Source organism: Microplitis demolitor, chromosome 9 (assembly GCF_026212275.2).
Source record: "Microplitis demolitor isolate Queensland-Clemson2020A chromosome 9, iyMicDemo2.1a, whole genome shotgun sequence".
NCBI classification, from domain to species: Eukaryota; Metazoa; Arthropoda; class Insecta; order Hymenoptera; family Braconidae; genus Microplitis; species Microplitis demolitor.
In genome coordinates, this window is record NC_068553.1 from 16,901,588 (window position 1) to 16,926,857 (window position 25,270).

Genomic DNA, 25,270 nt, shown 5'->3' on the forward strand with positions numbered 1-25,270 from the left:
TTTCATTTTATTATTTAAAAATTTAAAAAATAGTCAGATGTCCGCCAACTCTACTGTCATTAATTTTTTAAACTCCGTCATTTAATTATGAAAAATTTTCTCTAAATTAAATATTTTATTAATTTAAAACAATAAAAAGAATTAAATTCTCCTACTGGAAAATTTCTGTCAGCAGTTACGTCAACCCGTAATTTAAAAAAAAAAATTTCTACATAACCTACAATTTATCCATAAAATTTCTGTCTTAACTACAAATCTTATTTTACCGACATCGACATTAAACAACTACAAGTATTCGATCTGTCGTTTCATGTAAACATTCATTGTCAAAATAATTTTTATCAACATTTGTTATGTATACAATTTATAAAATATATAGTAAAATATTAATTATAAAGATGGAATATAAGTAAAGTAAACTATCAGTATTTAAATTTTTTATTTCTATAGATAATTTTTAAATATTTATTGACAATGACTCCTAAGCGCAAGGTAAAAAATTATTCAAAAATAAGGTTATAAATTTTCAAAAATTACTTTAGTTAATTTATTAATTAATAATATTAATAATTATTATCTGTAATAAAAATTTGAATTATTTACCAGACTACAAGTTCAGAATCAACGTCATCGAGTAGTTCTGGTTCATCATCCAGCAGCTCATCAAGTTCTGGAAGTGAATCGAGTTCATCGGATTCAGAAAACTCAAGTAGTTCAGCCCGCAGTCAAAAAGTATCTGATTCTGATAACAAAAATAACAAAAAGAAACCAGTGACGACATCAACGTCTGGTAATAATAATAATAATAATAGCAACAGTAATCGTCATGTCAAGACAAAAACGGAAACATCATCAGCGACAGCAGCAGATAAAAGTAAAGATAAGACACCTCAGAAATCAACAGCGCGCGCTATTTATTCATCAGAATCAGAAGAATCTCCGGCCAAAACAAAGGCGCCGGCTAAAAGAAAACCGCCGACGAAACCCAAAGCAACGGCGACTGTTGCGCCTGTGATAAAAGCACAGAAGCAAGTTAACAAAACCCAGACAGTACAAAGTAAAAATTCAATTTTAGCGTCAAAATTAATAAGTAGTAAGCAGAAAGCTGCAAGTGGAAACGGCAGTAGTAATAATTCTGGTGGCAGTACAAGTAAAGTTAATGATAAGGGGAATAAATCCACTGGGGAAAGTGGCCAGAAGAAATTAAAGAAGAAAAGTATTTTTAGTCCGGAGAATAGCAGTGAGAGTGACAGTCCACCAGCTAAGTCTGGTATCAAATCGGCTAGTAATGTCGCGAGATCGAAGCCACCACCGAAACCTAAAGCTGCTGAGAATAAATCGCGGCCACCAGCTAATAGACCTAGTGAGTAATTTATTTATGTTATTTTTAATTAATTTCATACAGTCATAAGCCTGCGTGGTGTCTCTCCCCTTAATCGGTGGGTACTGGTCCAAAGGGCGACTACTTGACCACTTTTTTGAGTTTCGTAGCAGACTCCGTTATAAGCCTCCGTTAAAATTACATAAATTATAAACTAACAATAGCAACAAAATATCTAAATTAATTATGAAAATTTACTATCGATCTTTCGCGGATAATAATTTTATAAATATTAAGTTGAATATTATTTATTGGTGATAATTGTAATGATTAATTACAATTAAAGCTTCTGTTACAATTTAAAAGTTTTATTGAGCATTATGTTGATCAATAACAATTATTATTATTATTACTTTCATTAATACCCTTGTCATTATTATTTTTTACATTACAATTATTATTTGTGTAAAAAGATAAGTATTTATTTTAGCGCTATAAGCACTAGAAAAATCGGGACACTGGCGCATGTGACAAAACGTAAATTTGACATTTAAAATTATATAAAATAAACAAGGCTTATAACGAGTAGTCGAGACCAAAACTAAACACGCGGAAGACAAATTTCAAAAATTTACCCTGTCCCCTAGACCAGGCTTATGACGAGTCGACTGTATTTCGTTTACAAGTTCAAATCATATTTCCAAGTGATAAATGTAAAATTAAAATCACAAGTATTTTATTTTATTATGATACCGAAGTTATCTGACGATCTGGAAGTTAACAGGCAATCAAAAAATTTTGAATTTTTTTTTTACCAAATGAGTTGCAAAAAAAAAAATAAATTAAAAAAATGCACATGTAGAAAATTGAAAAAACTTGATGTCGAATTTTTTAAAATATTTTTTTTTTAAATTTACCGCTTTTAAAAAAAATCACAAATTATCAAACGTCGCCTAACTTCAGTATCATAGTTAGCTGACGTCTAATAAATTTTAAAATTTTTTTAAAACGACAAATTGTTAAAAAAAAAAAATATATAAAAAAATTGCACATATAGTTTTTTAAATTTTTTACATGTGCATTTTTTTATTTTTATTTTTTTTTTCATAATTGACTTGTTAAAAAAAATCAAAAAATTGCAAATCGTCTGTTAACTTCAAGATCATTATTTTATTTCATTCAAATTTTTTTTTTATTGTCCATAAGTCAATTAATTTTTTTACGACACTAATTTTGAAGCTGACAATTAATCTAAATTAAATGTAATTAATTTTTGAATACTCGAAATTTAATATCAAAACTTTAATAAACTCTTACGTACCAAAAACTAATTAAGATTTTTTTTTAAAAACTCAGTACTGCATTTTAAAAATTTTTAAATTAAAATCCAACTCATCTTGATAAATTAAACAAAAAATATATTTTTACCCACATTAAAAATAAAAAATCTATTAAAGTTGATGCTATTTTTAGATCTGGTAACAAGACATCAAAAATCAGAAAGCTCTGCCAGTTCAAAAAGTTGCTCAGGTGGTTCCGGTAACTCCGAATCATCTGGTTCATCAGCAAGTACTTCAGATTCCGACTCATCTGATAGCACTCCCAGTCCTTTACCACCAAAAAAAAAAGATACTCATTCATCCTCTACTTCAACAACAGCCAACACAGCAAGTATCGCATCTAAGCGACCATCAGCAGTCGTTGCTGCTGTAAAACCTCAAAAGACATCAAAGCGACCTAGTAAGATATCGATCTCCACTAAAAAAATACTATTTTCCATTCGTCTTCTTATTTATTTTAATTATCACAGTAATAAAAAGCGAGGAAGACGTTTCTGACAGCGACAAAGATGATGACGAACCAATTGGCCGCATCAGCTCGTCAACGACTTCACCGAAAGGAAAGAAAAAAGTGCAGCAACGCAAAGGCAGTAAATTACTTCAGTCGCAAATTAAAATTCCCAGTGATTCTGACTCAGATGCAGGTAAATTTTAAAAATTCATTCATTAAAATTCAAATTATTTGCTGGGACTTTTTTTAGCGGTTGATATTAAGAGAAGTGCAAGTAAATCTCCAGTAAAACGCGCGCCAGGAAGACAATCTTCAACGGTATCAAGAACGAATCAAGGGTCTGGCAGCGGAGGTACAAGTGGACGTGGAGGTTCAAATTCAGTGTCACGATCTCGCAGCGTCAAGGAACGCGAGTGTCCTTTAGCAGCATCATGTGACTCCAAAGGACATCTCTCTGGGAAATTTGATACTCATTTTACATTAGAGGCTTGTCCTTTGTATCATAATACTACGCCGCAAGCTTGTGTGTATGTTGGCTTCAATTAACTTTGATATTTATATATTTTTTTTATTGTTAAGACTTATAATGACTTGAATATTGGATAATTTTGTAGAGAATTTTATAAAGAACGTAAAAAACGGGAGGAAGATCGTAAGAAAGCGCTGATAAATGTCGGGAAAAAATCACCTAAGGGAGTCCCGCATCAGACTAATGAGCAAAGGAATTATCAGTTGAAGATAAAGGAGTTGAGAAGCAAGTGGAAACGTCCGAATGATGATGGGAATGATAGTGACAGTGGGGGTGAACGGTCGGCTATTGAAAAAGATCGGCAGCCGCGACTGACTGGACTTACTTCTGATTATGACTTGAAACTTTTCATGGAGGCCCAAGCTATTGCTAGTGAGAAAATTGTACGTAATTTTTTTAGTTTTTGAAATTTAAAATTATCTGGGTTTTAAGTATGAGACCTAGTTCTCGGACCGGGTACTTAATGCAATGGCGCGAAAATTTGAAAATTTTTAAAATAAAAGATTTGTTTTTTTACTTAATAATTTTTCTGAAGATTAAAATTATTTTAGTTTTTAAATTTAAATATTTTCCCGCCATTGATATTATTTATGGTTCTAGTTAAAATTACAAAATTTTCATATTTATTTATATTTTTACTTTCGAATTTTTGTAGAGAAATTAATTTGATTTTTAAATTCAAATATTTTCGCGCCATTGATATTTAGCTAGAGCTGTATTTTTTAAATAATTTATATCAAATTTTGTGTGAATGTAGACTAATATTTTGTTGTAAAATTTAATTTAGGAGAAGGAATTAAAAGATTTAGATTATGATGTTGAGGGAAAAAATAATGGCGGCACTAAATGTGTAGAAATGGGCAAATGGGAAATGGAAGTTTGGTATCAAAGCCCGTATCCTGAGGAATTTACTCGTGCACCGAAGCTTTATTTGTGTGAATATTGTCTGCGTTATGCTAAAAGTAAACAAGTGCTGAGGAGACATAGAGAAAAATGTGTATGGAGACATCCACCAGGTCATGAAGTGTACAGGTAATTTTATCTTTATTTAATTAAAATTTTCAAATTATCAAAGATTTTTGGAAATAAATTACAAACTTTAAATAAATTAATTAATATTTTAAATAATTACAATTTTAATAAATTATAATTATGATACTGAAATTCGCCAACTAATTTTAGAATTTTTTTAAAAACCAAATTTTAAAGAAAAAAAAAATTTTCAAAAAATTGCACTTATAGTTTTTTAAATTTTCTACATGTGCATTTTTTTTTTAATTAAATTATTGAAATAAAAATTCTTAATTGTCTTTTTTCAGAATCATATTTTTATAATACTGAAATTAGCCGACTAATTTTTGAATTTTTCTACAAACGAAAATTACAAAAAAAAAATTTTTTTTAAAATTGCACTTATAGATTTTAAAATTTTCTACAAGTGCATTTTTTCCTTTAATAAAATTATTCAAAAAATAATTCAAAAATCCCAATTGTCTGCTAACTTAATAATCATAATTTCTGTCATTAAATAAACTGATAATTATTTTCAGAAAAGACAAAATAGGAGTGTGGGAAGTTGACGGCAAACGTTACAAACAGTACTGTCAAAACCTCTGTCTCCTCGCTAAATTTTTTCTCGATCACAAAACACTTTATTACGACGTCGAGCCATTTTTATTCTACGTAATGACAATCAATGATTCCGAGGGCTGTCATACTGTTGGATACTTCAGCAAAGTAAGTAAAGTTATAAATAATATTACATGTTCATAAATTTTAATGCCTTAAATAAGTCATCAATAACCAGTACATGCTGCTGTACTGTAACATATATACACACACATATATATATACATATATATGTGGTAACGTTACACTATCGATTTTGTATTTTGTAAGCTCAGTTATCGGTGGTTATTTGTTACATTGTATATAAGTTTACCCTCATTTTCATTGTTGTCGTCATTGTCGTCATAGTGGTAAATATAAAAAATATATCTGTATATATATACATATATACTTGATGTCGTATTGGCGAATCGAGATTTCCAGGGAGTGGCTATGCGGTTTTCTAGTGTCTCTGCAAGTGGATGCTGCCGGTGCTGATATTTCCCGGGTGCATGCGCCTTTTGATCACTAGATCAAAATCATACATGACAATTTATCCATTATCAAGATCTCTATTATTCATTTCTATTCAATACTTGAATCATTTTTTCCTCTTCAATTTATTATAAAAAAAAATGATATCAACGATGACCTTTTCAAGGTGACATTTAATTTAACCAAATGTACACTTGGGTGACAAAAAATAATCTTCGGTAAATTTAATACCGAGTCTTTGGTGGACCCAGAAGCCCGTGAGACTGGTCCTGAACAAACAAACTGAAGAAAAGTGAATAAATTATTGGGGAGAGACAAGCAGTCAATCATTAGCTTTGACGTCTCTCCCTTGATCTCTGTACTGCAGTGGCTATTTCCTGCAGTACCAGTACCAGTACCAGTACCAGCGATAAAATACCAGTTACAATAGCACCAGCAGCAGCAGCATCAAAATCTTTATCGACGTTCAACGACCCCGACCCTGGCTAGACAGTCGAGCCAAGCGTTGAGGGTGGCCGGGTTCAGGATATACGCATCCAGTACTGTATAGTAATAGTACTGTAGCTACAGTAGTATACTACAGAGGCTACAGAGTGTTGTGTAGAGTAGGTACAATTGGTAGTAGTAGAGTTGAAGAGTAAACGAGAGACAAGGACAACGATGACTGGATTGCGTTGGCCCGTATGGTCTCACGCGGCGGCGCGGCCTCTAGATACTCTGAGGGTTGAGGATAAAGGATATTATATATATGTATATATATGCCATGGGGTTGAAGGATAGAATAGGGTGGTGCTGATGGTTATGCTAGTAGTGGTAGTGTACTAGTGTAGAAGTGCTCGGGTGTCCCTAGCAGCCAAAGGACGAAGAGAGGGCGTCGCCGCGCGTCAGGTCGTCAACCTCTCTGCAGCACTGCGACGTCGGGGTCGTTATTATTTCCTCCTCACCTTGTCTCTCTCTTTTTTTATGTATGTATGTACAGAGTAAATGTGTATGTATATATGTATATATATGTATGTATGTATGTATGTATGTATGTATGTATGTATGTATGTATGTATCTGTATAGAGCTTAGTTACTATAAGTATTAAGGGTAGCTTAAATCGCACAGTGAACGCCGCCTTTTTCCCTGGATAACTTCAATTCCGACCAACCAGCCTCCTCTTTACCACCCCTATATATTTTTCTCACCTTTTTCTTTCATCAAACGTAATAGAAATTTTAAATTATTTAGTTTTTTTTTTGACACAAAGGTTTAGTTTTTTTGGGTGTCGCGGATATATAATAGTGGAAATTTTTATTTTGTGGGAGGAAATTTGATTAATAATTTTTTTTCTAATTAGGGTATGGGCCAATATATATAGAAATATATATAATAATTTATTTAATTGTTCGTCTTGGATTTTCAAATTTTTTTTTGTCATGATTCTAATTTAGTAGACGACTAAAAATTTTCTGTTTTTTTTTTACGAATAAATTACAAAAAAATAAAAACTGAAAAAATGCACATGTAGAGAATTTCAAAAACTACAAGTCCATTTTTTTCAAATATTTTTTTTTTGTAATTTATTATAAAAAAAAAAAATTCTAAACATCGGTTAACTTATGATCCTGAAGTGAACAGACAATTAAAAATTTTCGATTTTTTTTTCTATGAACCAATTACAAAAAAATAAAAACTAAAAAAATGCACATATAGGAAATTTAAAAAACTATATGTGCAATTTTTCCAAAAATTTTTTTTTTTGTAATTTATTGTCTAAAATAAAAATCAAAAAATTCTAAACATCAGATAACTTCACTATCATTTAAAAATTTTCATAAATTCATATTTTTATCTCGTAAACAACTAAATAATTTTGATAATTATTTCCCAGTAAATTGATATTAATTGCAACAAGTCTTAGATTGTTTGCGTAATTAATGCGACTCCGTATTAATTTATCATGACCTTGAATGCTTCATATTAAAAAAAATATTATCATAAAAAAATAATTAGCAGTCAAAGCGTTAATTTTTTGACATCAAAAAATTAACCACATAATTTATCACCGTAAACTTATTAAATAAAAAAAAAAAAGTTTGTTCAGTCTGGAATAAATTTACCCAAAAGTTATTAATCCAACTTCCAATGCGGTCTTTTGTGTCATAAAAAGACCGAATACAAACTATGGGTAAATACAGCATTACGTTATATCCCATTGGAGACTCCTTATACTCAAGGACAAGAAGGACACGTTTTCTTTCTATTCCTCTCATAGCAGACATCGTCTATACCCCAGGTTCGGATCGTCTATGTCTGAATCCTTATAACTATGGGTAAAAAGAGTAACGAAAAATAAAGAATAAAAAAAAGGACTGAGACACATCAGGGTCGGGCAATTTCCTTTAAAAATACCCGCAGAATAGGATGAGTAGAGAGAGTTGGAAGACAGTGAGACGGTGAAAGGAATCGAGGCTACCACGAGAAAGCACAAGAGCTACCAGGGTTTTACCCAGCATCCATCCATCCTTTTATAATATATATATATATATATAAATATAGTTGTACCAGTTGGGTGTATGGTTGGATTGGTGGATGGGAGCTGGGTTGGTTAGTATGACTTGGTACAGAGTCCCAGGATAACTGGATAGAGAAGAGAAAAGAGAGTAAAAAAAGAGAGAAAGAAATAGTCGTCTAGGTCGTCGATACGATACGGCTGTGCACTCTTGGCGAGAGGTTGGGGTAGGCTCGCCATGCCAGCCAGTTCTCAACCCCCTAACTACCGGCTGCGTACAACCAACCCGACCGACGACTGGGTGCGATCGATGCCAGACAGACCTGTTCACACTGCCAAATCCTGCAGAATACAACGCCCTATTCTATTCCATTACTCTTGTATATATATTTATGTATGTATGTATGTATATAAATATATGTGTAAGTTAAGTTTAAGTAACTTTATTTGTTGTCTCGTGAAATATATACGATGACAGTGAGGAGGACGACAAATGACATTGTACGAATGACAAGAAAATAAATAACCTAGGATGTGAAATTAGTCCCGTGAGGGTGCTTCTCAGGGTTTCAGATTCAAAAATCTACGTGTCAAGGTCACATTTAATGGATGACTTTTTTTATATGGGGTGCGTGTGTATTTCGAGTGGAAGAGGAGTAAAATAGGAAAAAAAAAAATATATAAGTTAGCAGATAATTAAAGTTTTGAATTTTTTTTGTAGCAATTTTATTTGAAAAAGAAAAAAGTAAAAAAATGCACGTGTAGGAAATTTAAAAAACTATATGTGCAATTGTTTTGAATATTTTTTTTTTGAAGATTTATCGTTTAGAATAAAAATCAAAAGTTATTAGATGACTGACTTCAGTATCATTGAATTTAAATGTCAATTGATTTTTGAATTTTTTTTTTTTAGCAGTTTTATTTGAAAAAGAAAAAAGTAAAAAAAATGCACGTGTAGAAAATTTAAAAAACTATATGTACAATTTTTTTGAATATTTTTTTTTTGAAGATTTATCGTTTAGAATAAAAATCAAAAGTTATTAGATGACTGACTTCAGTATCATTGAATTTAAATGTCAATTGATTTTTGAATTTTTTTTTTTTAGCAGTTTTATTTGAAAAAGAAAAAAGTAAAAAAATGCACGTGTAGGAAATTTAAAAAACTATATGTGCAATTTTGTTAAATATTTTTTTTTTGAAAATTTATCGTTTCAAAAAAAATCGTTGTTAGATGACTGACTTCAGTATCATTGAATTTAGCTTATAATTTTTGGATGTTTTAAAAAATGATAAATTATGAAAAAAAAATATTTAAAATAATTGCACCTGTAGTTTTTTAAATTTTCTACATGCGCTATTTTTTTTTTTTTTTTTTAATTATAATCGATTCATTGAAAAAAAAAATTCTAAAACTATTAATTGTCCGCTAACTTAAAAATCATAAATTTTCATGGTAATTTTTACAAAAAAAATTATTTTTATGACACTAAGACTCGCATGTGAATTGTCGAAGCTCATAAAAAAATGTGACGTAAAAAAAAAAATTATTGACCTATTTTTTGAAAATCAATACGGCTAAATCCAAAATTATCTCTATTGAAATAATTAAATTTATCTCATTAGATAAATTATTCTCCCTCGAATCACTCAATATAAAATAACTAAAAATAATTAACCGCAAATTGAATCAATCTCAATAATACATCCGCTATTATTAATAAATTTATCAATAACAATTTTATTTCCACTCAATATTATAATTTGACCCGATTAAATTAATAGTCAATATTTCATTAAATTAGTTATTGGCACCGTCGATTTTTTTTATAATTCTACTTTTAAATTTAAGCCCCTCAACAATTTCATTTTTTTCTAAAATATCTCATACCTATATATTTTATGGTAATGACACTAGATTAGTTCACATGAGTGACGTAAAATATAGGTTACTATATACTTAAAAAATCACTCGATGTCATTTAATTTTTACTTGCAATTTTCATTTTAAAAAATCTCAAGCGTATACGTCATGTCACAGTTTTAAATTTCTTGCTAAATTCTCAATTTTTTTTGTGCATAAATTTAAACATCGACAAAAATTTAAAAAAATATTTTTCTTTGGGAGTAAAAATTTTTTTTGAGAAGATTTTTGACTTATCAAAGTTATTTCGTGTTTCCTGTAGACGTACAAACTTTGAATATACTTGTACATTGTACATATATATAAATATATGTATACATTAGATAGTTCTCTATTCATTCACTCCAATTATAACTTTATGAAAAGGTTTGGTAGCTATTGAAACTACTGAAGACTCATCAACACCTTAATATTACTTGAGTCATGACTTTGATCATCTTTTATTTACTATTTTTCATATTAAATGTCCACCAAACTTCAAAGATTTTTTTTTCTATGCAAAAAAAAAAAAAATGAAAATAAGGGGACATGACGGTCTCCTATTTTATGATGGCCCAGCTCCGAAAATTAAAAAAAAAAAAGGCATTTTTACGTTACTAGGAACTTGAGGCATTGGTAAAAATTTACTGGGCCAAGTTGGACCCATGACAGTAATTATTAAACGAGCAACCTGCAGTCACTAGGTGACTGCCCAAATATCATTACTGATTTTATAAAATACTCAGAGGAAAACGATTTCGAGCCTTAAAAAATTTTATTTACACCAAGAAATTTTATGCATCATAAATTCAATACAAAAATTTTCTTGGGGCGAGAAAAGATTATTTTGCTCAAGAAATTATTCCTTGCACAAAAATTTTTTCTAGTTCTAAATAACTTTTTGGTTTTAATTCACAATGCGAAAAATTTATTGGGGTAAGTAAAAATTTTCTTTAGGCGAGTAAAGATTTTTTGTGTCAATGAATCCTTTTTTTTTCTATGCACACTTTTTTGGCTTTGAGAAGCTTCCTAAAACCAAATGGAAATATAAAACTTTATCATTTTGGAATAAGTAACGCGATATAAATAATATAGTATATATTGAGTGACATTCAGTCATATTTAGTGACAGAATAAATATAATATTAATTTATTTAAAGAAAATAATTACGATCGTATTTTTTCCCGCGTAATTTAAATGTAATTCGAATGATACAGATAAATCGATTTTTCTCAATGATTGATCATAAAAAATAGCTGAAACTATGAAAAGGCACAAATTCAAGTCAAAACCTTTCTAACGATACCAAATTTAATAACATTAACCAATTCTATCATGCAGATATGCGGGAACAAAATTTTCCTTATTCTCCTAATAATATAGATTATAAAATTTTTAAAAATTTAAAAAAAAGGCGCGAAAATTAAAAAATGAGGAATTTTCATTTATATTTTCGGTGTCCAGTTTACCTCAACAAAAAATATTCAACCGCGAAAATACAAAAATTCAAAAAATTTTCTATTTATCAAAGGGAGAGATCGCGCCCTTTTTTTAAATTTTCAAATATTAACTAAACAACAAAAATGACAGAACGTCAGTCAGTAAATTAATAAAATCTTTCAGAAGGCCATCTTACCCCTTCATAAATTTAAAAAAATTCTTTTTAGTATTTTATTCTCTACTCAAGTCCACTTACATTAAAACTCAATACCAGAGATTTCTTTGATGAAAAACTCTGAGCTTCTTACGTCGAATGTTTTCCACTAGAGGTCATTTTTGTTTTCCATCATAAAAAAAAAAAACTAGAGATAGAAAAATGACAAAGAAAATTTACAAAAAAAGTATATAAATATATAAGATAAAATAAAGTCCTCGTGAAAAGAATGACAAGATTATACAGATGAATGAGCATAACATAAAATTAAATATAAATTTATACAAAAGATAAAGACAAAGATTTTCTTAAGCATCGCGGTTTCGTTCACTGGCACTCCAGTAAAATAATTTTTTTTTATCTTAAAATAAAACGATTTATTAGTATTGCAATAACAATGAAGAAAGATATTTAAACCGCATTTATCTTGTAGCATAACATAAATAAGAGAAAACTTGTAACTTAAAATACTGCAGAGGCGATAATTAGTGGCAAAAAAAAAAAAAATATTTTTTTTTTTTTTTTTTTTTTTTTTTTTTTGAATTTTTTTTCATTCTTGTACAGACTTACAAACTAAACTCTTGATTCTTTATACTTGAAAACTGAAATTCCTTGTTACTCTTGACTGTATCCAGACGCAGGGCTCAGGTAAACAATTCTCTTAAGGGTATAAAGAATTGTCGGTGCAGGTGAACAAAGAATGACAGAATGACAATGACTAATGACTTTCAAAAAAAATTTATATATGTATATATATATATACATATATATGTATACATATTTTAAAAGATAAAATTTTTCATTGCTGCAATTTGACCTTAAGTTAAAATATGGATTTTTTTGTTCGGAATGTAATGGAAAATTTTTAAATAATAACTCATGAAATTTAGGGTAGGTAGGGATGAGTTATAGGATGTTGTGATGAAAAATTCGGAGAAAGAATGACTTTTAGAAATGTAGCTTCTGCTTACGAGAAATTATGCTGTAGCAAAATTTCATTTTAATATTTTTTTAGAGGAAAAGTTCTGGGATTTTAGTAAAAATTTTTTTTTTAATCGGTGTACTCTGAGCTGAGTTTAGAAAAATGTCCTTACATATGGAATTAGTGTAAATTTTTATTAATTAGAGGTGAAAAACCCATTACCCAGTCACTGGGAGTGAGATTAAAGTCAGTAAATTGGGAAATTAAATGAAAAATCATTTTTTTGTAGTTATTTTTAGTAGTTTTAAATATTATAATAAAATTTAAATTTTAAGAATAATGATAATTAATTATTATTAATTTTAAAAATAAGCGCGTTGAGTGAACCCATAGTCGCTCACTAAAAGTTATCATGTCCCATTACTCGAGCAACACATGGCCCTATACGCGCTCAAAGACAATATCAATTGAACTGTCATAAGTTTATTCATTTGGAGAATTATTTATAAAATATATCACTTTATTTTATTTTCACAAATTTAAAATATATATTTAATAACATATAATTATAACAATTATTAAATAATTTAACGCAAGCTAAATTTAATCAAACGAACGAACGTTAAAGTAAAAAATGTCCGGCTCTAAGCGATTTTTAAAACAGTCAGTTAATTTTAATTTATAATAAATTATAAAATACTTTGATACGTCATATTATAATATATTTATAATCACAAATAATTATTTATCAATGTTAATTTTTTGACTTGGAATTTTTTTTTTATAAAAATTATAAAAACGCATTAGTCAGTTAAAGTGAGCGACTGGTGGCACTGATCGGGTTTATGCTCTTTTACCTTAAATTAATTTCTTTCAATTAAGTTATAGAGATTACAAAGTTTAAAATAAGTAATATTGGTACTTAAATAAACTGAATTTAAATAGACGTCAATATGTCACATCAATAAATCAAAAAATTTTAGACCTGAGTAACTCTTGATATTTTTTAGCTATTGTAAAAAAATTAATTTTTTGCCAGTCCATAATACATAAGTAAAAACATATATTTATATACTTTTTAAAAAATCAAAGTAAAGAAAAGTTTGATGAAAGAAATTTAAAAAGTGATGCATATCTAAATATAGAAATGACTTGTTGGATTAAGCGTACATTGCTATTAAGTCTTTTATGCACTCACATATGACTAAGTAATTGTAATGTGTATGGAAAAAAAATATAAACTAGTGGCATAAAGTATGAATGCGAAAACAAAAGCCTTTATGTTGTCTATTTTAATCAAAACAATTTTTTCTCATGTTTTCATTGCGGTAATAATCCATAAAATTAAAATACATATATCACACTATTATATGCTAATCGATATATTGCACAATTTCCAACATATTTATCTATAAAAAAAAGTTGTCAACATTTTTTTAAAATTCGAGTCCATTCTCCGTTTATCTGTCATCAACTTCGGAATTTTTCCCACGTAAATTTATCATCACATTTTTTTTTGTTTCAGTTTTAACTTTAGCTCTATTTATAAACACATATATTTTTAAAAAGTCCCATTGTGTAAAAAGTAAATAACTTTTGGTACAGTGAGCTTGAATCAAAGACTTTTCCCAGCTTTTTTAGAGCTTACTCCATAAAGTTTTGCGAGCTAATCGCGTCTGGAATGCGGTCATTGAACCTAAGAAGCATTTACTTCATTGAAGGTTCACTGTAATGTCTGTCTTTTTAATGTCTATACTTATATAGTCTATAAAATTACATAAAATTTTTTTTATTATTTTTATTTAACATCTATTACAACTATATAGTGATGCGTGGGAGTAGGGGCAATACGGGATACCACTAAAAATTTTTTTACTGTTTTCGAAAAAGTTTTTTCAGTAAAAAAAATAGTATGAAATAAATTTGATTTTTTTTTCTTATTAATTTACTATAGAAGTCTTTCGGTGTCAAATTATTTCAGATGTATTTAAGTAATAAAATTAAAAAATATTCACAATTTTCGAAATTTTGAAATTTAATTAAAAATTTAAAGTAAGGAGTTAAATTTTTTCAAAAATGAAATTTCAGTTGAAAAATGGCAATGACTTGTTTTATGATAAAAACTTAAAAGTATCCGCATGAAAATACCATATATGATAAATATATGGAAAAATATATAATCAATATGGGACCATATAAGTGGCCAAAAACGATATATATTTTCTTATATATAATATACTAAGTTTTAATATAATTAATTATATACGTAAGTTTATAAGTTAATACATGTATTATATATATTTATAATCATATATGTAAACTTATAAGTTTGCACATATATGTATTACATATATTGATAATTATATATGTAAATTTGTAAGCTAGCACACATATATATATATATATATATATATATATATATTCTGAACACAATGTTTGAATCTTATAACAGAGAGAGGAAGACAGAAAAGAATATATTTTATTTATTCTTACATATATGGGGAGACTTATATGCTTCTATATATCGAAAAATATACAAAAATTTATAAAGTTAAATACATGGTATATATATCGTAGCATATAATGATGAATTATATATATATTCTTATTTGTTTCCATATATAAATAACATTTATTTTTAAATATATTAAAATTATAAGTTTTCAAATATATAAATAATATATTGAAGTTATACGAAAATATATGAAATTATATAAGAGAAAACATACATAGAAATATAATAAAATCGGCCAAAATCTATATATAGTTCTATATAAGATTTCATGTATTGTCACATATATATCTGTAACATATATTTTTTAATATATCTTTACCATATATAATATTTTCATGCGGGTATGAAATCTTTACAAAAAAACTAAAATTTTTATATCGTCTTTACAAATTTAAAAAATTTTGGCGCGAAATTTAAAAAATTCAAATTACGATCTGAAATTTAAAAATTTTTTCTATCCATTTAAAATCTCATTAGAAAAAAAATATAAATTACCGTATCGGAGTCTCCAAAAATTAAATATCTCCTCAAGTGTACCCCCATATATATAAATATAGTTAAAGTTATAAATAAAATAATAATAATAATAAAATAGAGTAAGTGAGTAAAGTCGATAGTCTTGCAGACTAGGTCTAGCTATTGCACCTCCATACTCCCACAAGATTGCAGTCACGTTTAATTTATCGTAGGCCGAAGCAGGGGAGGCAGTTGATCAATTTTCAATGGAAGGCTCTAAAAAAAAAATATATATATATATATATATATATATATATATATATAATGAAATAAAATAAAATAAAAATAAAAGCTGGTTGTATGGATCCGCATGCCTTATTACGCCTCAACACTCCTTGGTTTAAACTTCTTACCAATCGTCGCGGTATCTTTTTGTCTCTCTTCTTCCTCGGTCTTTTTTTCTTATATATTTTTTATTGTAGAATTTCTTTCTCTTTTGATCTTGTGTGCAGAGACAATCAGAGGGTCTTTTTCTTTAGTGTATACATATACAATCAGTCAAGTTGTATGTTGCGTTTTTTAGTCGCGCATGTGCGAGACTCAGGAGCTGCAATGACTTCTGCTGCATTCCAATATCTGCAACACACCACGCATGCACTCACTGCGGTCGACGTCGCAGTCTTTTACATCCTCCTATCTATTTTATTTAATATCTTTTCTGACCTGTAACGTTTACGTCAGCTGAAATATTCACATTACGGGTACATATATTTTTTATGTGTATATATAAATGTATACACATATATGATATGGATGAAAAAAAATAAAGTACAGGTTGGCTCAATGCTTTGCCAATTTTTTTTAGTACGGAAGTCAACATCAAACCTATAGACGCTTTTGGCTCTAAAGTTTAAGATAATGTATATAGATATATATTTATATATATCTCAAGACAGGAAATATTGAGTAAGGCGTAGTAAATTTTTTAGTTTTCAACAAAGGCCAATTTTCATACTGAAAAAATAATTACTTGTATTTTAATTAACAAACAAGTCTACAAAAAAAAATATTTTTGAGTGCAAAAAATTTGAACACATTTTTGGATTTTTCTTACAACAAATCTGTGACAAAAAAAAAAAAACTAAAAAAATGCACATGTAGAAAATTTAATAAACTTTATGTGGAATTTTTTCAAATATTTTTTTTTTGTAACTTATTGTTTAAAAAAAAAAATCAAAAATTTTTAGACCTCAGTTAACTATGATACTGAATTTAGCCGACGTCTGATTTTTGGATTTTTTTTAAAACAAATCTATGACGAAAAAAAAAAAACTAAAAAAATGCACATGTAGAAAATTTAATAAACTTTATGTGGAATTTTTTCAAATATTTTTTTTTTTTGTAACTTATTGTTTAAAAAAAAAAATCAAAAATTTTTAGACCTCAGTTAACTATGATACTGAAGTTAGCCGACTGATAATTTTTGGATTTTTTTTTTAAGCTGTAAATTTGAAAAAAAAAAATATTTTAAAAAATTCCACATAAAGTTTTTTCAATTTTCTACATGTGCATTTTTTTAGTTTTATTTTTTTGCAATTTATTTGGTAAAAAAAAAAAAATCCAAAAATTTTTGGTTGCCTGTTAACTTCTAGAATGACAGCTAACCACTATTATTTTTTTTTTCTACAATTATTAAAAAAAATACAATTATTAAAAAAAAAAAAAAATACGATTCATAAACCCCAGTAATACATAAATAATTAAATGAGTCGTAAAGTTAAAATAAATATATTAGTTAAACAAAAAAAAATAAATGAAATTTAATTAGTCGGAATTGGCAGACTGTTGCTAACTGCCTGCTGTCCAGTTAGTCCTCAGTCTGTCTCCCATCGAAACACAGAAACACAAAGCAATAGTAATAGCAACAACAAAACGGTTAAAATAAATCAGTGATTTGAAGGACAAAGCTAAAATTTCGACAACTATACTAGTGTAATTTAGAGTAATTTAGTACAATGTTGTTGTAGGCCAACTGCTAAAAGCTATAACGACTAAATAAGGGGATAAGGACGTACGAAAATGGGCGAATCATTGTGAACAAGTAATACTTGATGTGTCTGCTCTTCTTTTATGCTATATATGTATATGTATATATAAGAGCAAGATAAAGATGTGGGTATAACATGAGCAAGAGTAAGAGAAAGCATAAATATAATATGTGGGAGTAGAGGGAATGGTACGAGGACGAGTAAAGTTTAAGTTAAACGAGTGTAGAATCTGGGGCCCGCGACGTCCTTGGGCCTTCCAGACCCGCTGAATTTCAGGGTCGTCTCCTAGTTTGTACGTCTATCCGTTTCGCTATGTGGAGATCCATTCCCCCACGTTTTTGTCTGCTATATCAACCTCTAAAAGGGGAAATTCCCCATCTTTGTTCCCAATGCTCTCGACCCCCATGTCCGTTTTTTGACTAAGGTAAAGAGATTCGAGACGCGATCACCAAAATTTTAATTAATTAATTTATTTTGACGGAATGTTGTTATTAATTATGAAAAATTATGATTATTTTATTTGTTTTATTTAGTTGATATTTGAAAATTTTAAAAAAGGGCGCGATCTCTCCCTTTGATAAATAGAAAATTTTTTGAATTTTTGTATTTTCGCGGCTAAATATTTTTTGTTGAGGTAAACTGGACACCGAAAATAAAAATGAAAATTCGTTATTTTTTAATTTTCGCGCCTTTTGTTTAAATTTTTAAAAATTTCATAATCTATATTATTGAGAGAATAAGGAAAATTTTGTTCCTGCATATCTGTATGATAGAATTGGTTAATGCTATTAAATTTGGTATTGTTAGAAAGGTTTTGACTTGAATTTGTGCCTTTTCATAGTTTCAGCTATTTTTTATTATCAATCATTGAGAAAAATCGATTTATCTGTATCATTCGAATTACATTTAAATTACGCGGGAAAAAATACGATCGTAATTATTTTCTTTAAATAAATTAATATTATAATTATTCTGTCACTAAATATGACTGAATGTCACTCAATATATACTATATTATTTATATCGCGTTACTTATTCCAAAATGATAAAGTTTTATATTTCCATTTGGTTTTAGGAAGCTTCTCAAAGCCAAAAAAGTGTGCATAGAAAAAAAAAGGATTCATTGACACAAAAAATCTTTACTCGCCTAAAGAAAATTTTTACTTATCCCAATAAATTTTTCGCATTGTGAATTAAAACCAAAAAGTTATTTAGAACTAGAAAAAATTTTTGTGCAAGGAATAATTTCTTGAGCAAAATAATCTTTTCTCGCCCCAAGAAAATTTTTGTATTGAATTTATGATGCATAAAATTTGTTGGTGCAAATAAAATTTTTTAAGGCTCGAAATCGTTTTCTTCTGAGTATTTTATAAAATCAGTAATGATATTTGGGCAGTCACCTAGTGACTGCCGGTTGCTCGTTTAATTAATCAGGTGACCGTCACTTAATTTTTACTCATTAATTTGAATGCGTAATTTTTTAAGAAACTTATGGGAAGTTGACAGTAAATGGAAAAAATTATTGCGAGCTGGTAATTAAATTTTATGTGGAATTTTTTAAAAATATCAACGAGAAGATTAAGAAATTAATTGATGTGGAAAAAAAAATCCAAAAATTTTCAATTAGCTACTAATTAGGATCATGAAAAAGAAATTGTCATCAAAATGTTTTTTTTATTTTTAATTATTTGAGTGTTTTATTACTTGGTTTAAATTAATATTTAATGGGATAAAGTTTAACATAAACAATTATGTACTTGATTAAATTTCGTACTAGACACAAAAAAGGTTCTTTGTACCGTACACCTAAAGTCAATAGTTCAGAGAAGAGAAGTCAAACGTTTGAACTATGAACTTTGTTATTTTATACAAACTATCTTTGTGGTATTAGATTTTGATTAAGAAAATTATTTAGTTATTATTATAGTATCAAATAACGTTGCATTGAAATTAAAAAAAAAACATGTAATTTATTTTCAGTAGATCTTGTGGAAGTTTATCGCTGCCTTATTTTAAAATCTATTAATTCATAAATATTTTGACATTTTTGGTTCTAATCCTGAAGTTAACAGACGATTTGTAATTTTCGGATTTTTTTTTATCGTCAATTACGAAAAAAAAATAAAAATAAAAAAATGCACTTGTAGAAAATTCAAAAAACTATACGTGCAATTTTTTTTTATATTTTTTTTTTAATAATTTGTCGTTTTAAAAAAATTTTAAAAATTATTAAACGTCGGCTAACTGTGATTCGGAAGTTAATAGGCAAAAAAAAATTTTGATTTTTTTTTTATCTAATGAATTGTAAAAAAAAGAAAAATTAAAAAAATGCACATGTAGGAAATTGAAAAAACTTTATGTGGAATTTTTGAAAATATTTTTTTTTTTTAAATTTACTGCTTTTAAATAAATTCAAAAATTATCAAACGTCCAAAATTTCATTTGCTGAACTAAAATATTTTTTACTGAATTTTTGACAGTTACTAGATTTTTAAATTAGACAGCCGCCTCAATTATATTTTTTTACATAAAATTTCCATAAAATTTTGCAGTAATATGACCAATTTTGTTGGTGTTAAAAAATATTTTAATTTAATTACAAAATTTACTGGAATAAATTTGTATTAATTATAGAAAAAAAAAAATTTACCGGTATTTTTTATTGCTATCCATAATTTTTTTATTTTACACTGCGTTAAATTTTTTTTTACTTACAAATTATCGCATTACACAAAGTCAGACCTCAAGTATGAGTAATTGTTTCGACAAGCACTTTTTATTCGCAATTCAAACTTGAAAAAAAAAAAAAAAAAAAAAATAAATTATGACAAATTTTATTTATAAAAAAAAAAATAATAAAAATAATTAATGAAAATTTAAAAAAAGTAATAGAAAAATTTTCTACTTACAGGAAAAAAATTCATTTTTAAACTACAACGTCTCGTGTATCTTGACCTTACCACCATATCAACGTCAGGGCTATGGTCGACTTTTAATTGATTTTAGTAAGTAAATAATTAAATTTTTAAACTAAAAAAATATATTATTTAAATTGCGTTATAAATTTATTGATTAAAAATATAACAAAAATATATTTAATCGTCAGCAGTCATACTTCCGGTCTGAATTTAATTAATAAATATTTTTATATGAAATTTTATAGATATTATTTGAAATTTTTTAAAAATACTAGTATTTATTTTTATTAGAAATTTGAATTTAAAAATAATTTGGCGAAAAATTAAAAAAAAAAATTTTACGGGAAATAACTAAAACTTTGGGAATTTTTAATATTTTCTATGAAATTTTGTGATAAATTATTGAGAAATGAATGGACTTTGATATATAGGGGATAGAAAAATTTAATATTCAAAAAATTATATTTGTTTTTTCAAAAGAAGTGAAAAATTTATGATTTTAAATTCGAAAATTATTAAGAAAAAAAGCGCGATCGGTTTTTTGTAAATATCTCTGTAAATATTGATTTTTTTGAAAAATTACATGAAACCTTTTTTGTAGAGCTTTAAATTCTCTACAAAAAAGGTATCTTACACTTTTTTCAAAAATTCAACAGCTACTAAGATATTTTAAGTTTAAAATTCCCGAAATTAAATATTGAAATTTGGGGTTCAAAATCATCTATTGGTTTTTTGTAAATATCTTTGTAAATATTGAATTTTTTGAAAAATCGTAAGAGACCTTTTTTGTAGGGCTTTAAATTTTCTACAAGAAAGGTCTCTTATACTTTTTTAAAAAATTGAATAGCTACTGAGATATTTTGAGTTTAAAATTCCCGAAATCAAATATTGAAATTTGGGGTTCAAAATCATATATTGGTTTTTTCTAAATATCTCTGTAAATATTGAATTTTTTAAAAAATCACAAGAAATCTTTTTTGTAGAGCTTCAAATTCTCTACAAAAAATATATCTTATACTTTTCTCAAAAACTCAATAGTTATAAAAATATTTCAAGTTTAAAATTACTTGCGCCCCCCAGGCTTTATATAACCATTTCAAAATTATCCAAAAATTTACTTCCTCAAAATTATTATCTATTTCAAAATTTCCCCTCATTACCTTCCACAATCACAACATATTCAAAATCATATCATGATAATAAATTACTAAACTCCATCACAATCCATAATTAATTAAATAAGTCGCTCAATTAATAGGCATATCGTATTATTACACACAATAACCTAAGTGACATAGTAAACTACAATATATATTTATAGAATACATATCTACATATATGTTCTATAAATAAAAATATAAAAATAAATAAAAATAAAAATAAAACAACAAAAATAAAATATATTTTTGATGACGATTAAAACTCAAGAGTTTTACTAGTGACGTCATTTTCATTGATGCTGACGTCGTGCTCGAGTTTGTTACACCGTCAAACGTACTCTACTACGTGGGTGGTTAATGTTGTCCCCTACGGGGATGAAACAGAGAAAGAAAGATAGATTACTGGGGAACGAGATAGATATAATGAATCGGTAGTTGTGATATATGTATATATGTATATATATATATATATATATATATTTGTTAAAACCAGACGAATTGATGGTAGTAGGATTTGATGGTGATGGTGGTGGTGATGGTGGTAGGGTAGACGTCTGGTGTGGTCGTGGTGTGATGCTGATGATGAGGGTGGGGGTGGGGATGGGGGTGGGATATGCTACGGGGTTTCGTATCAATGTTGTGAAGTGGTTGGGCTCGCTTTATATATTAGTATAAGGGAGAGAGAGTATAAGTGAAAGATAAAGATAGTAAATTAAAGAGAGAAGAGACGGTGCAGAAAAGTGAGACAGTCGATGTCTCGCCGCATCGATCGTCACCCACCCTGTTCCTGGGTTTACCTACACACGCGCATCAACCGTGTCCCTGGTTACTACTGTCGATCCTGGAAACCAGTCACTACTATATGTATATATATAAATTTTATATATATGTATATGTGTATGGATAGAAAAGGAGTAGATAAATTTAAAGGAAAAAGAAGAAAATGGCAAATGCGCATGTACGAAAAATGCCTGGATGGTACGTCAAAGGTTCATTGACTTTGATATAAAATATATATATATGTATATATATAAATATATAATTATTTCAAATGCGGTTGATGGTGTAACTATTGACTTTACGTGAATCTTGGACTAAGATTATTAATGTTTTTTTTTATTGTTTCAAAATATATGTATATACATGTATATCATAGGTATATGTATATATATATATATATATATATTTATATATATTTGATATAATCGGTATTTATATATAACTGGAATTAATTGAAGGTACATTTAATATGATTTTGAAGTTAGCAGACAGCTTACAATTTTTGGATTTTTTTTTTCGACGATTTAATTAAAAAAAAAAATAAAATAAAAAAATGCACATGTAGAGAATTTAAAAAACTACAAGTGCAATTTTTTTAAATATTTTTTTTTTAATAATTTGTCGTTTGAAATAAATTTCAAAAATTATTAGACGTCGGCTAACTTATGATCCAGTTAACAGACAATTAAAAACTTTTTGATTTTTTTTTCTACGAATGAATAACAAAAAAAATGTAAACTAAAAAAATGCACATGTAGGAAATTTAAAAAACTATAGGTGCTATTTTTTCAAATATTTTTTTTTTAATAATTTGTCGGTTGAAATAAATTTCAAAAATTATTAGACGTCGGCTAACTTATGATCCAGTTAACAGACAATTAAAAACTTTTTGATTTTTTTTTCTACGAATGAATAACAAAAAAAATGTAAACTAAAAAAATGCACATGTAGGAAATTTAAAAAACTACAAGTGCAATTTTTTCAAATATTTTTTTTTTATGATTTGCTGCTTAAAAAAAAATTCAAAAATTATTAGACGTCGGCTAACCAGTATCATTACATTCACACTCATTATTATTATTATTATTATTAAGTTTTTTATGTGCTACAAAATTTTTTATAGTTTATCTACACGTCAATACTTCATATATTGTCTGTATATTATGTTTTATATCAAAATTTAAATATAAGTGCGATAAAATCCCAACAAAAGTTTACCATAAAAACTTTAAATAACCTTTTATTCGCACTCACTTTCCCCCAAAAAAAAAACCGACATGTAACTGAAATTTAAAAAATCCCACCGTAAAACCCAACCTTCGCTTCACACTCGCAATATAATACTCCATATAATCAATACCATGTTACAACAAAATTAAAACAAATCCATTCTCCAAAAAATTATATTTCTTAATAAAAAAAATCTACACGGAAAAAAATGATGCTCAAAATTTAAATAGTTTGTAGTTTATTTTCGACTTAAAATTAGTATATTCGATACTAATATCAAACCAGGATCATTATATATATTACAAAATGGCTATTATTTATATTAAAATTTGATACACATACAAGAGCTAAATTTTTAATTTCGTATATTAAAATTAATATGAAAAAGAATCGATAAATTGCTATCGACAGTTATTACTATTCAAATAAACAGAAAAATTTTAAAAATGAGGAACCGAAAAATTAGTAAACGTACATATTAATATATAAAGATCTAGTATACGAATTTTTCATTTTATTATTTACCACTTATTCGATATATGTATATAATAAATTAATTTATAATAACGAATAAATAACATTTTATATTAATTATTAGTCAATGGGATAGAATTTATAAAATAAGAGTTAAAAATTTTGGGTATTTTTATGAGCAACAAAATCAGTATCTAGTATACTAATTTTTCATTTTATTATTTACCACTTATTCGATTTATGTATATTGTAAATTAATTTATAATGATGAATAAATGATATTTTAAGCTAATAATTGATCAGTGACATCGAATTTATAAAATAAAAGTTTGTAACTTTTGGAATTTTCGGCTGGAAAAATCAGTATCTAAGATAGCAATTCTTAATTTTACCAATCATTACTTTTTAATAGATTTTGCCATAAATTAATTAACTTTCACTAATAAGTGACGTATTATACCTAAAAGTAATAATATTTCCTTACTTTTTGAAATAATTGACAACAGGAATCTACAAAAATTAGTAAACTACTTTGCATTAAGCACATAATAGTACTAATTATTAATAACAGATTCCACTTTTTACTATTATTTATTAATTTTTAATATTCTATTTTTTTTCGTGTAATTAATTCTCATATATATATATATATATATATATATATATATATATATATATATATATATATATATATATATATATATACCGCAATTCTCATGAATTACAATTGCGTGACCTCACATGACCTCACCGATAGGAGATATTAGACAAAAGGGTTAATGGTGGAAAGGGTTCGCGCCGACCTGCGCCCTTGATGTTAACCCGAGAATCATCAGCGATCCGTCTGCGTTAACTTGTATCAGGTTATTTAATTTTACTGTACATATAGTAACTAGCAAACAGAGAACTGGTCAGTCTCTGGTCAGAAAGTCCACAAACTGACCAGAAACTTGTAATAAATACAGCAGCTAT

At 27.4% G+C, this 25,270-nt stretch overlaps 1 protein-coding gene across 1 annotated transcript in view; it reads left to right on the forward strand.

Annotated features, from left to right (window-relative positions):
- The first annotated feature begins 320 nt into the window (after positions 1–320).
- The window catches only part of LOC103570125 (histone acetyltransferase KAT7), a 30,769-nt gene continuing 5,819 nt past the window's right edge, over positions 321–25,270 (forward strand). The window contains exons 1-9 of the mRNA XM_014444211.2: positions 321–492; positions 607–1,363; positions 2,795–3,061; positions 3,132–3,305; positions 3,363–3,639; positions 3,727–4,024; positions 4,429–4,673; positions 5,192–5,378; positions 20,648–20,741. Coding sequence (XP_014299697.1) covers positions 475–492; positions 607–1,363; positions 2,795–3,061; positions 3,132–3,305; positions 3,363–3,639; positions 3,727–4,024; positions 4,429–4,673; positions 5,192–5,378; positions 20,648–20,741 — 2,317 coding nt within the window. The 5' untranslated portion in view covers positions 321–474. The remainder of the gene's footprint in view (positions 493–606; positions 1,364–2,794; positions 3,062–3,131; positions 3,306–3,362; positions 3,640–3,726; positions 4,025–4,428; positions 4,674–5,191; positions 5,379–20,647; positions 20,742–25,270) is intronic.